The 14,505-nt window shown below is 45.5% G+C and overlaps 1 protein-coding gene across 1 annotated transcript; it reads left to right on the forward strand.

Annotated features, from left to right (window-relative positions):
• The first annotated feature begins 7,977 nt into the window (after positions 1 to 7,977).
• On the forward strand, positions 7,978 to 10,149 carry LOC123071355 (AAA-ATPase At3g28610). The gene is made up of 2 exons (XM_044494895.1): positions 7,978 to 8,634; positions 8,864 to 10,149. The coding sequence occupies exons 1-2, from the start codon at positions 8,063 to 8,065 to the stop codon at positions 9,894 to 9,896; spliced, it is 1,605 nt and encodes a 534-aa protein (XP_044350830.1). The 5' UTR covers positions 7,978 to 8,062; the 3' UTR covers positions 9,897 to 10,149.
• Positions 10,150 to 14,505: the final 4,356 nt, after the last annotated feature.

The raw sequence follows: 14,505 nt of genomic DNA on the forward strand, positions 1-14,505 counted from the left end.
ACAAGAGTTGCAAAATGAACAGAGACTAATTAAGGGCGAGGTGACGATGTGTGTTGGAAGTGATTCCAAGGTTGATAAGATCACCATCGCACTCTCCCTCTACCTTCGGGATTAGTGTTGGACCTAAATAAATGTTATTTGGTGTTTGCGTTGAGCATGAATATGATTGGATCATGTTTATTGCAATACGGTTATTTATTTAAGTCAGAGAATAATTGTTGTTCGGTTTACATGAATAAAACCTTCTGTGGTCATACACCCAAGGTGAATGGTTTTTTGAATCTCGATTGTAGTGATACACATATTCATAATATTGATGCCAAAAGATGCAAAGTTGATAATGATAGTGCAACATACTTGTGTCACTGCCGTTTAGGTCATATTGGTGTAAAGCGCATGAAGAAACTCCATGCAGATGGACTTTTGGAATCACTTGATTATGAATCATTTGATACTTGCGAACCATGCCTCATGGGCAAGATGACTAAAACTCTGTTCCCTGGAACAATGGAGCAAGCTAATGACTTATTGGAAATAATACATACCAATGTATGCGGTCCGGTAAGTATTGAAGCACGCAGTGAGTATCATTATTTTCTGGCTGTGACAGATGATTTAAGCATATATGGGTATATCTACTTATGAAACACACGTCTGAAACATTTGAAAAGTTCAAAGAATTTCAGAGTAAGGTGGAGAATCATCGTAACAAGAAAATAAAGTTTCTACAATCTGAGCGCGGAGGCAAATATTTGAGTTATGAGTTTGGCCTTCACTTAAAATAATGTGGAATAGTTTCACAACTCACGCCACCTGGAACGCCACAGAGTAATGGTGTGTCCGAACTTCGTAACCGTACTTTATTAGATATGGTGTGATCTATGATGTTTCTTACCGATTTACCACTATCGTTTGGGGATTATGCATTAGAGACAGTTGCATTCACGTTAAATAGGGCACTGTCTAAATCCATTGAGACGACACTACATGAATTGTGGTTTGGCAAGAAACCTAAGCTGTCATTTCTTAAAGTTTGGGGTTGCGACAGTTATGTCAAAAGGCTTCAGCCTGATAAGCTCGAACCCAAATCGGAGAAGTGCATATTCATAGGATACCCTAAAGAAACAATTGGGTACACCTTCTACCACAGATCCAAAGGCAAGATCTTTGTTGCCAAGAATGGAACCTTTCTAGAGAAGGAGTTTCTCTCGTAAGAAGTGAGTGGGAGGAAAGTATAACTTGATGAGGTAATTGTACCTTCTCTCGAATTGGGAAGTAGCACATCAGAAATCTGTTCCCGTGATGCCTACACCAACAAGAGAGGAAGCTAATGATGATGATCATAAAACTTTAGATCAAGTTACTACTAAACTTCGTAAGTCGGCCAGAGCACGATCCGCACCAGAGTGGTACGGTAATCCTGTCCTGGAAGTCATGTTATTAGACCATGATGAACCTACAAACTATGAAGAAGCTGTGATGAGCCTAGATTCCGACAGATGGCTTGTGGCCATGAAATCTGAGCTAGGATCCAAATATAAGAACAAAGTGTAGACTTTGGTGGACTTGACCGATGATCGGCGAGCCATTGAGAATAAATGGATCTTCAAGAGGAAGACGGACGCTGATGGTAGTGTTACTATCTACAAAGCTCGATTTGTCGCAAAAGGTTTTTGACAAGTTCAAGGTGTTGACTACAATGAGATTTTCTCACTCGTAACGATGCTTAAGTCTGTCTGAATCATGTTAGCAATTGCCGCATTTTACGAAATCTGGCAAATGGATGTCAAAATTGTATTCCTTAATGGATTTCTTAAAGAAGAGTTGTATATGATGCAACCAGAAAGGATTTTTTAATCCTAAAGGTGTTAACAAAGTGTGCAAGCTCCAGCGATCCATCTATGGACTGGTGCAAGCATCTCGGAGTTGGAATATACACTTTGATGAGTTGATCAAAGCATATAGATTTATACAGACTTGCGTGAAGTCTGTATTTACAAGAAAGTGAGTGGGAGCACTACAGCCTGTCTGATAAGTATATGTGAATGACATATTGTTGATCAAAAATGATGTAGAATTTTTTGGAAAGCATAAAGGAGTGTTTGAAAGGAGTTTTTCAAAGAAAGACCTTGGTGAAGTTGCTTACATATTAGGCATCAAGATCTATAGAGATAGATCAAGACACTTGATGAGACTTTGGATGAGTACATACCTTGATAAGATTTTGAAGGAGTTCAAAATGGATCAGTCAAAGAAGGAGTTCTTGCCTAAGTTGTAAGGTATGAAGTTGAGTAAGACTCAAGACCCGACCACGGCAGAAGATAGAGAGAGAATGAAAGTCATTCCATATGCCTCAGCCATAGGTTCTATAAAGTATGCCATGTTGTATACCAGACCTATTATGTACCTTGCCATGAGTCTGGCAAAGGGGTAGAATAGTGATCCAGGAGTAGATCACTGAACAACAGTCAAAATTATCCTTAGTTACCTTAAAGAGGAACAAGGAAATGTTTCTCGGTTATGGAGGTGATAAAGAGTTCATCGTAAAGAGTTACGTTGATGCAAGCTTTGACACTGATCTAGATGACTCTAAGTCTCAATATGGATACATATTGAAAGTGGGAGCAATTAGCTAGAGTAGCTCCGTGCAGAACATTGTAGACATAGAAATTTGCAAAATACATACGGATCTGAGTGATAGACCCGTTGACTAAACTTCTCTCACAAGCAAAACATGATCACACCTTAGTATTCTTTGGGTGCTAATCACATAGCGATGTGAACTAGATTATTGACTCTAGTAAACCCTTTGGGTGTTGGTCACATGGCGATGTGAACTATGGGTGTTAATCACATAAAGATGTGAACTATGGGTGTTAATCACATAAAGATGTGAACTGTTGGTGTTAAATCGCATAGCGATGTGAACTAGATTATTGACTCTAGTGCAAGTGGGAGACTGGAGGAAATATGCCCTAGAGGCAATAATAAAGTTGTTAGTTTATATTTCCTTATACTCATGATAAATATTTATTATTCATGCTAGAATTGTATTAACCGGAAACTTGATACATGTGAGGATACATAGACAAAACACTGTGTCCCTAGTAAGCCTCTACTAGACTAGCTCGTTAATCAAAGATGGTTAAGTTTCCTAACCATAGCCATGTGTTGTCATTTTATGAACGGGATCACATCATTAGGAGAATGATGTGATGGACAAGACCCATCCGTTAGCATAGCATATTGATCGTTCAGTTTTATTGCTATTGCTTTCTTCATGTCAAATACATATTCCTTTGACTATGAGATTATGCAACTCTCGGGTACCGGAGGAATTCCTTGTGTGATATCAAACGTCACAACGTAACTGGGTGATTATAAAGATGCTCTACAGGTATCTCTGAAGGTGTTTGTTGGGTTGGCATAGATCGAGATTAGGATTTGTCACTTCGAGTATCGGAGAGGTATCTCTGGGCCCTCTCGGTAATACACATCATAAGAAGCCTTGCAAGCAAAGTGAGTAATGAGTTAGTTACGGGATGCTATATTACGGAACAAGTAAAGAGACTTTCTTGTAATGAGATTGAACTAGGTATGAAGATACTGATGATCGAATCTCGGGCAAGTAACATACCGATGACAAAGGGAATAACGTATGTTGTCATTACGGTTCGACCGATAAATATCTTCGTAGAATATGTGGGATCCAATATGAGCATCCAGGTTTCGCTATTGGTTATTGACCGGAGAGGTGTCTCGGTCATGTCTACATAGTTCTCGAACCCATAGGGTCCGCACGCTTAACGTTCGATGACTATTTGTATTATATGAGTTATGTGATTCGGTGACGAATGTTGGTCGGAGTCCCAGATGAGATCATGGACATTCGAGGAGTCTCGAAATGGTTGAGAGGTAAAGATTGATATATTGGATGATAGTATTCGGACACCAGAAGTGTTCCAGAGTGTATCGGGTACATATCGGAGTATCGGGGGGGTTTACCAGAACCCCCCAGGTGGAAGATATGGGCCATATGGGCCGTAGGAGGGAGTCACACCAGCCCACATAGTGGTGGCGCGCCCCCCACCAGGGAGGAGTCCGAATTGGACAAGGGGAGGGGGGGCACCCCGCTTTCCTTCTCCCCCTCTCTCTCCTTCCCCCTTCCCCTCTCCGGTAAAAGGAAGGGGTACGAATCCTACTAGGACCCCAAGTAGGACTCCTCCTACTTGGGGGTGCGCCTAGGGCCGGCCTCCACTCCCTCCCTCCTTTATATACGGGGGGCACCCCTAGAACACACATCAATTGTTCCAAGCCGTGTGCGCCCCCCCCCCCTCCACAGTTTACGCCTCTAGTCATATTCTCGCAGTGCTTAGGTGAAGCCCTGCATGGATCACATCACCATCACAGTCACCACGCCGTCATGCTGACGGAACTCGTCTACTTCCTCAACACTCTGCTGGATCAAGAGCTCTAGGGACATCATCGTGTTGAACGTGTGCAGAACTCGGAGGTGGCGTACGTTCAGTACTTGATCAGTTGGAACGAGAAGATGTTTGACTACATCAAGTGCGTTAAGAAAATGCTTCCGCTTTTGTTCTACGAGGGTACGTGGACACACTCTCCCCCTCTCGTTGCTATGCATCTCCTAGATAGATCTTGCGTGAGCGTAGGATTTTTTTTTTGAAATTGCATGCTACGTTTCCCAATAGGAACATCATGCCTTTATGTTAAAAATTGATCTCGCCAAAGCTTTTGATCGCTTAGAGTGGAACTACATTGTTTACGCGCTTGTTCATAAAAGGTTGCATGCTCATTTCATCAATCTTATTTTGCTTGCATTTCTACACATATTTTCTCGGTCATCGTTAATGGCCAATCTTTTTAGTGATTCAGGGGTAACAAAAGTATTAGGCAAGGTTGCCCATGTCTCCTTATCTATTTGTTCTTGCTATAAATGAGCTCACATTTACCTCAATGATGCCATGACTATGCATATCTTCAAGGAATTTCTCTTGGACCAACTTACACACCAGTTCATTCTCTTGTTTTTGGTGATGATCTTCTAGTTTGTGGTACAACTAATATATATGAAGCTCGGGTAAGGGCTTGCATCATTAACCACTTTTGTGCAACTTCTGGCCAAGCTCCCAAATGGGCAAAGTCAGCAATTCATAATAGTGCTCTGGTTAACGACCAAACCAAAGAGATATTAAGGATATTCTTCTTGTTGATGACATGAGCAACACATTTACTCACCTTGGCCACCCTCTAATATTACCCAGTAAAAACAGAACAAAAACTTACAACTTTGTGGCGCATAGGTTTCCAGCTAAACTTTTTGGTTATAAATCCAATAAGCTCTCACATGTTGCTAGACTTGAGATCGTTATATTTGTTTTTTTATTCCATTGTTGTGTATTGCATGTCCAATATCTTGTTTTCTAAAAAAATTATTACCAAACTCATAGCTATCATTAGAACCTTTTGGTGTATAGGAATAAGGGAGGGAGATAGCTCAAAGAGTCTTTGTTTGAGAGACTCAAAGGATATCTCCATTTCCAAGAAAGAAGGTGGGATGTGTACTAAAAATCTTCAAGCCATGAACCAAGGTCTAATTTTGTCTGCTCCTTGGAGGACTGCCGAATCCCCTTCTTCCAATCTTCATCACATTCTTAGTGCTAATATTTTTGGTATTCTTCTATTTGGACGGCTAGAAGTAATATCCCAAAAAATCTAGTTTTTGGACCTCGGTTATTAAAATGTTGCCTAAATTAAAAAGTTCATTCCTTTTATGATATTAATGGGGGGCATTTCTATCTGGAGCTAACCCTGTTATTCTGCCTAGACTGCTATGTATGACCATCTTATCTTGCAGGATGCCAACTTCATCTATCTGGTAAAGGTAAATGGTCTTTGGATACCTAACCAAAAACAGTGGAATGATGATCTAATCTGCCACACTTTTATGAACCCATTGCTTATGTTATCATTAACACTCCTTTCATCAAGGATGAAAGCAATGATATTTTGTGCTGGGATCTCACTCATAATGGCAAGTGCAACTATAAAAATACTTACAAGCTTTGTTTGCAGGATGTTGAGGCTAATCATAGCAATCAACCAAGACATGTTTCCACATAGGTTAAGAATATTCTTAATCAGGTATGAAAGCAGAAACTCATGGCACCTAGAGTGCAAACATTTGCTTGGTAACTCCTTAGAAAGGCTCATGAGAGCTAGCAGGTTCTGCTCGCATATCAGCAAAAATTCTTGCACGTGTAAACAACCCGAGGATAAACTTCGCCTTTCACTCATCCCTAGTACCTTAAGGTGGATAATTTTATTTCTGCTTTAAGACAATTTGTAGGGCATCATATCTAACATTATTTCTATGAATCATCCTTATGCTTGTACATAAGTTGCCACTAAAAATTAACGCAATTTTACCAGCTAGGGATAAACCATGCTATTTATGCCAAGTTGGCAAACTTACCAATCGATAATTTTAAAGTAAACATTATCTAAACTTACTTTGTGTTTCTTGTACATAAACTTTACATATCTTGCTTTCACCGATGACCCCCCCCCCCCCCCCCCCCCCGCCCCCGTGGTCTGTACAATGGTGAGAAAGAACACACATCATATATGAGGCCATCGACCACACAGGTGCCTCATTGGAGCGTTGAAGCATGGGGTGCAACATGCTAGGCCGCCCACCATGTCATGTGTTGTTGGATGGAGGAGACAAAGAACGTGACGACGACTCAGCCCTATGCCCTCGCGAACTTTCTCGACGGAGTGGTGTCCAGCTTGGCGACAGATCTGGGGGCGCAACAACTCAGCCCTATGCCCTGGCAGACTATTTGGATGCAGTGGTGTCCAGCTTGGCGACAGAGGTGGGGGCGCAACATAGGTATGCTTGCGACGGAGGTGGCGGTGGCCACGTGAGAGACATGAACTCGCGGTGGAGGCGGAGGTTGCGGCGTCATGGTCTGGGAGGAACGGTTCTGAGATAGACACACGAGGATAGAAAGGATGTGTTCATGCCTCCTTGCAATGCTGCGTGGTCCGTGCACAGGGTTGGACGCTCTGAGGTTAGCGCTTGGCAACTAGTGGCTTAGACTGAGTCGCGGGCGGGATACACGGAGCGAGCATTCGCTGATTACATTTTTTTTATAAAAGGAGCCAAGGGTTGAAATTGTTTTTGAATGGTTGTGTCACTAGACTGTGAAATAAAAGGATGCCAGGGGTGGATTTCTGAGGATATTATTTGCACTCACACCATTCTTACCATATGTCCCTCTATTGCTTCCTTTTTCACCGTATATGACAAAAGACGTGGAGACACCCAGCGCAATATGAATAAAGGAAGTGGAACGCGCCGCGAAGGCACACACGATGGGGGGGATCGTTCGACCACTTCTGCTCCTTGGCCTGGTTCTACCTAACGCCGGTTGTCGCGACGAGCGACCCCATCGGGGTGCTCTGGACGTATCTCAACCAGCACCTCTGCGGCCTGTGCGGCGGCTCCTTCCGTTCCTTGACACGTTCGACATGTATAAAGAGTGTTGAAAAGGTCGATTGTCATGTACAAAGTTACTAACCAAAGCGCGCGCACACACACACGCACGCACGTGTGTGTGTGTGTGGTGGGGGGGGGGGGTATGTGCACAAAATCTGTTTTGTGTTATGAACAAGATGCCACCGTGCACGCTCTGAGATTAGCACTTGGCGACTAGTGTCGCAGATTGAGTCACGAGCGGGATACATGGAGCGAGCATTCGCTGATTACATTTTTTGGTAAAAGTGGAAGTGACAGGTTAAAATTCTTTTTGAATGATTGTGTCACTGGACTGTGAAATAAAAGGATGCCAGGGTGGATTTCAGAGATAATTCTTTGCACTCACACCATTTTTACCATCCGTCCCTACACCGCTTTCTTCTTCCGTTTCAACTTTCTAAGTATATAGCCAAAGGCGTGGAGACCCCAAGCGCGGCATGAACTGAAGACTGAAGAGAGTAACGCAGCAGAGAGACAGAGGCAGAGGCAGAGGCGGAGATGATGGGCACAGTGTTGGAGCACTTCCGCTCGTCGGCGTGGTTCTACCTGACGCCGGTGCTGGCGGCGTGCGCCCCCATCGGGGTGCTCCGGACCTACTTCAACCAGCACCTCCGGCGGCCCGTGCGGCGGTTCCTCCCGTTCCTGGACCCGTTCGTCACCATCGACATCGCGGCCAAGCCGGAGGAGTACTCCTTCTCGTACCAGGGCAAGGTGAAGTCGAGCGACGCGTACGCGGAGGTGCTGGCGTACCTGAGCGCGGTGTGCTCGCGGGACGCGCGGGAGCTGCGCGCGGAGGGCGCCCTCGAGGGCCACGGCTTCGTGCTCAGCCTCCGGGAGGGGCAGGTGGTGGCGGACGACTTCAAGGGCATCACCATATCGTGGTCGGCGGTGGCGGAGGAGAAGACGACGTGGCGAGCGTCGGGGCGGTGCTGCCGCCTCACGTTCCACGAGCGGCACCGGCGGCTCGTCGTCGACGAGTACCTGCCGCACGTCCGCCGCGCCGGGCAGGAGGTCATGTTCGGCAACCGGCCTCGCAGGCTCTACTCCAACAAGAAGGAGCTCAGCTACCAGTACGTAATCAATCAATCAATCAATTACCTATGCAATTAGCTTGTTCTTATTATTATTATTCTCATTTTTTATCCGATAATCCGAAGTTCTGAATGAACACCTGAATGAGCAATGGATCCAGAGCAATGTGAAGCATTTTCTCTTTTCATCTTGCTAGAAATTACCGACTCTAGTTTAGGTTCAGAAGATCACTGATTCTAGCTTCTCCCATGGCAATCGATCGATCAGTTCTAGGAGGGACGAGGTGTGGAGCTACATCGACTTCGACCACCCAACCACCTTCGACACCCTCGCCATGGACCCGGCCAAGAAGCAGATGATAATGGACGACCTCGACGACTTCAGCAACAGCAGGGACTACTACCGCCGGATCGGCAAGGCGTGGAAGCGCGGCTACCTCCTCCACGGCCCGCCGGGGACGGGCAAGTCCACCATGATCGCCGCCATGGCCAACTACCTCAACTACGACATCTACGACATCGAGCTCACCACCCTGGAGACCAACAGCGACCTCCGCAAGCTCTTTATCGAGACCACCGGCAAGTCCATCATCGTCATCGAGGACATCGACTGCTCCCTCGACCTCACCGGCAGCCGTGCCACGATGCTGCCGCTGCCACCGTTTCACGACGACGCCGCCGAGGCAGGCTACGACAAGTCGCGCGGCAAGAGGCTCAACATCCTCACGCTCTCCGGCCTGCTCAACTTCATCGACGGGCTCTGGTCGGCGCACAGCGGCGAGCGCATCATCGTCTTCACCACCAACCACCTGGACAAGCTCGACCCGGCGCTGATCCGGCGCGGGCGCATGGACATGCACATCGAGATGTCCTACTGCGGCTTCGAGGCCTTCAAGACGCTGGCCGGCAACTACCTCGAGGTGGACGCGCACCCGCTGTTCGGTGCCGTCGAGGAGCTGCTGCGCGACGTGGAGATGACGCCGGCGGACGTGGCCGAGTGCCTGATGCCGTCCAAGCGCAGCGCGCGCGACGCCGACGCCTGCCTCGCTCGCCTGATCGACCAGCTCAAGGAAAGAAAAGCGGCCGCGGAAGACAAGGAATCAAAGACCGCCGAGGAAGACGACGTGAAGGATACGGCCAACAAGGAGGACAAGTGGGAAACGGAGAAAGTGCCATCCAAATCCAAAAAGGACAAGAGCGAGGTTGCTTCGAAACCTACCCGCCGAGTCATGACAAACGGAGCACAAAGTGGCGCGAGTGGTGTGAGTGTCTCTAGTTCTACTGATGATTATTTGTCTTGAGGTTGAGGGAGGTCTGTTGGTTACTGTACTTGAGAGCAGAGACTTGGTAAAATAAGGGATCGCCTAAACATCAGTTGGCTGACTTTCTTTTTCCAAATCGGGCTTGCGTTAAATCAGTCGACTGAGATTTAACGAAGTCTCAGTCGACCTTGCAGCTTTTGTTCCATCGTTTGCAACATTTGTTTCCTGCCGGTTGCAACATTTGTCTTGCTGGTTGTAGCATGTCGTTCCTCGTCGATGTAGCACGTTTTCTCACCGGTCGCAACATTCTTGTTTGACGGTTGTAGCATATGTTGTTGTTGCTTGCAGTACTGTTGCAATATTTTTCGCCGCTGTTTGAAGCATCCAGCCATGCCGCTTGCAGCACCACAACTATGCTGATGTCACTCGACTGAGACTTCGTTAAATCTCAGTCGACTGAGTTCTATACAGTCCACAAATCGGGCTTGCTAAAAATCTATCGATTTCTCCCCCAAGCACGATGCATGCTAGTGTTCATCTTCCAAATCTATCAATTTCTCCCCCCAAGCACAATCCATGCTAGTTTTCATCTTCTTCCTCCCGCTGGGGCCGCTGCCACCTGCTGCCTCGCCACCCCGTCATGTTCAGAGCCGTCCCCTCATTGCTCCGACCATCCCTCTAAACCTTGTCCTTCTTCGACACCGGCAATCACATCGCCGCCCTATGCCTGCACCATCAACAACTTGTCCCTTCTGAGCTGGTGACGCCATCACAACGCTTTGTCCCTGTCTCCAACGAGGTCATGCCGAGTCCTCGTCGAGGGCGCCATTGCGATGGCTTGTCCAGCTCGGGACACTATGGCTCTTCCTCCTCTCTTGTGTGAGCAGTAAATAGATTTTTTTTTCTTTTTGAAAATGAGGTTGAAACCGTAGCACACGCTGCAGCATGTAGTAACACTGCCCACACGTTTTTTTACTCTAGTTGCCATCTAAAAAATCAAAAAAAAACTAAAATTTGCCATCCAAATAGAAAGTTGACATGCTTCACAACTAAAGTTGTCATCCTCTTGTAACTAAAGTTGTCATCAAAAATCGTGTGGGCGAAATTGCTTCATACCATACGTATGGGCGTTATCAGGTAAAATAAAGTTAGAAGGCCCTTGCACTTGCAGATTGCTACTTGAACGTCGAAAGAGGTTTTGAAATTTCCAACTTCAGCCAGCCAATGTACAGTAGGTGAATTGTCGACTGTGCCGGCAAAATATACATGTGCGGGGCTAGTTAAATTAGCTCGAGCTTTAGGTGCACGAGTGCCTTATTTATTTACTTACAAGTGTCCGTGCATGTCAGCAAAGTAATAGAGTTCCAGTGTATGGAGACGTGGTCAAAGTTTCAGTAATCTAACTTTACGTCCACGAGGCCGACCGCCTTGTCACCTTTATGTTTGGCGTCAACGAAAGGCTCCTCATAGACCTCAACCAACAAGACCCACGGGGCGTCAACGCCTCAAAGGAGTAAGCAGAGACGGACGGATCCTCTGAGAGAAGTGGAATCAAACAGCAACGGTAAACCTTTTTTTTTTTACACAGTAAGTCGCAAACATTCATAGATACGCGCATATATTTACCCATATGAACGGACACAAGTACATTTTACCCCTACGAGCACCTTCGAAAAACTGAGCCAGTATATCATCGTGAAATTTACGAAGTCACCGTAGGTGTCCCGTAGTTGACGGAAACGTCTCCTCCTACTGAACGTGCATCATCGAAAATCCTAAAATAAATCTAGAAAAATGCGAGCACCAGAATTTGAACTCTGGTGGGCTGAGGATATTGTTGTCCTCCTAAGCACCCAACCATAGATTGGTTCGCAACAGTACTGTAACTTTGGACTATCGGCGTCCAAGATCCGGTCAAAACTAAATTTGTGTGAGCTTTGAAAAACACTACAAAAGATAATACTTCGTGCATTGCTGCTTAAATAATTTGCAATTACTTCAATGAGATTTGGTCATATGAATTTTAGTATTTGAATTAATAATATAAGAATTGAAACTAGAAAATATGGAGTATATAAGTTATAACATTTGATTATTATATAGCTGTAGAATATTTATCAAATATGAATTACATACATGGTTCACGTTTTTAGGTGCATGCATGATACATGTTAAGATAAGTCTTTTTCCATGCATGATAACATGATGAGTTGGTATAGTTGCATGTTGAAAGATTTAGAATTAGAGGTGATCAACTCGTTAGGTATATATATTTGACGTGAACAAAAGGTCAACCACATCGTCACCTCTATATTTGATGTGAACAAAAGGTCCCTAATCGGCCTCGATCAACAAGACCCACAGAGAACTTGAGAAGCGGAGTCAAACAACAATAGTGCTCTAACTTTGCATGATTGGTGGCCGTCCGATCAAAACTAAATACGTGGAGTGGGTGTCTGACTCGCAGATACTAGGGTTTCCCTCCTCCCCGCCGTTGGCTGATACCATGGCTGGGAACTTCAAAGGTGGGTTTGGGGGGCGATTCAATAGAGTGGGAGGAAAGCCGGTTTCCAAGATCACAAGAAAAATTTCCCCTGTGGGAACATATATGGAAATAGGTTTAGAAACAATCCCTCTGTTTCGAATTTCAATTCTGGTGGTAGAGGGAATTTTGTGGGTAATTCTTCTTCGTCTGGTTATCTCAATGATGGCTATGACGGAGAGGATGGGAGACAAGGAGGACAACAAGTTTGGAAGGAGAAGGTTGAAGGAAATATGCCCTGGAGGCAATAATAAAGTTGTTATTTATATTTCCTTATATCGTGATAAATGTTTATTATTCATGCTAAAATTCTATTAACCAGAAACTTAGTACATGTGTGAATACATACACAATACATAGTGTCCCTAGTATGCCTCTACTTGACTAGCTCGTTAATCCAAGATGGTTACGTTTCCTAACCATAGACATGTGTTGTCATTTGATGAACGGGGTCACATCATTAGGAGAATGATGTGATGGACAAGACCCATCCGTTAGCTTAGCATTATGATCATTACCGTTTCATTGCTACTACTTTCTTCATGACTTATACATGTTCCTCTGACTATGAGATTATGCAACTCCCGAATATCGAAGGAACACTTTGTGTGCTATCAAACATCACAACGTAACTGGTGACTATAAAGATGCTCTAAAGGTGTCTCCGAATGTGTTTGTTGAGTTGGCATAGATCGAAATTTGGATTTGTCACTACGTGTATCGGAGAGGCATCTCTAGCCCTCTCGGTAATGCTCATCACTACAATCCTTGCAACCAATGTGACTAATGAGTTAGTTGCGGGATAAAGCATTACGGACCGAGTAAAGAGACTTGCCGGTAACAAGATTGAACTAGGAATGATGATACCGACGATCGAATCTCGGGAAAGTAACATACCAATGACAAAGGGAACAACGTATGTTGTTGTGCGGTTTGACCGATAAAGATCTTCGTAGAATATGTAGGAGCCAATATGAGGATCCAGATTCTGGTATTGGTTATTGATAGGAGATGTGTCTCGATCATGTCTACATAGTTCTCGAACCCATAGGGTCCGCACGCTTAACGTTCGATGACGATTTGTATTAAGAGTTATGTGTTTTTGATTACCGAAGTTTGTTCGGAGTCCTGGATGAGATCACGGACATGACGAGGAGTCTTGAAATGGTCGATACATAAAGATTGATATATTGGACTATGTTATTCGGACACCGGAAGAGTTTTGAGTGGTATTGGGTAAAAACGGAGGGCCTGAGGGGTTACCGGAAACCCCCGGGTAAGCAATGGGCCATGGTGGGCCATAGGGGACAAAGAGGACAGCCCACATAGGGGAGGCACCCCCCCCATGGGAAGTCCGAATAGGACTAGGGGAGGGGACGCGGCCCCCCTTTCCCTCTTCCTCTTCCTCTCCCTTCCTTCCTCCCCCCTTCCACCAAGTGGAATCCTACTAGGATTTGGAGTCCTAGTAGGACTCCCTCCTCTTGGCGCGCCCTACAGGGCCGGCTGGCCTCCCCCTCTCCTCTTTTATATACGGGGGCAAGGGGGCACCCCAAAGCACAACAGATAATCTCTTAGCCATGTGCGGTGCCCCCCTCCATAGTTTAACACCCCGGTCATATCGTCGTAGTGCTTAGGCGAAGCCCTGTGCTAGTAACATCATCAACACCGTCGCCACGCCGTCGTGCTGATGGAACTCTCCCTCATCCTCAACAGGATCAAGAGCTCGAGGGACGTCATCATGCTGAACGTGTGCTGAACACGGAGGTGTCGTACATTCGGTACTTGGATCAGTTGGTGAGGGAGTCCTGGATTAGGGAGTATCCGGACAGCCGGACTATATACTTTGGCCGGACTGTTGGACCGTGAAGATACAAGACTCAAGACTTCGTCCCGTGTCCAGATGGGACTCTCCTTTGCGTGGAAGACAAGCTTGGTGATCCGGATATTATATTTCCTTCTTTGTAACCGACTCCATGTAAACCCTAGCCCCCTCTGGTATCTATATAAACCGGAGGGTTTAGTCCTTAGAGACAGAATCATAATCATCATAGGCTAGCTTCTAGGGTTTAGCTTCTACGATCTCGTGGTAGGTCAACTCTTGTAACA

Source organism: Triticum aestivum, chromosome 3B, assembly GCF_018294505.1.
Source record: "Triticum aestivum cultivar Chinese Spring chromosome 3B, IWGSC CS RefSeq v2.1, whole genome shotgun sequence".
NCBI lineage: Eukaryota > Viridiplantae > Streptophyta > Magnoliopsida > Poales > Poaceae > Triticum > Triticum aestivum.

Coding starts and splice junctions, on each gene's coding strand:
- LOC123071355 (XM_044494895.1), top strand. CDS start 8,063: ATGATGGGCACAGTGTTGGAGCACTTCCGCTCGTCGGCGTGGTTCTAC. Junction 8,635..8,863: donor AAGAAGGAGCTCAGCTACCA/GTACGTAATCAA, acceptor TCGATCGATCAG/TTCTAGGAGGGACGAGGTGT.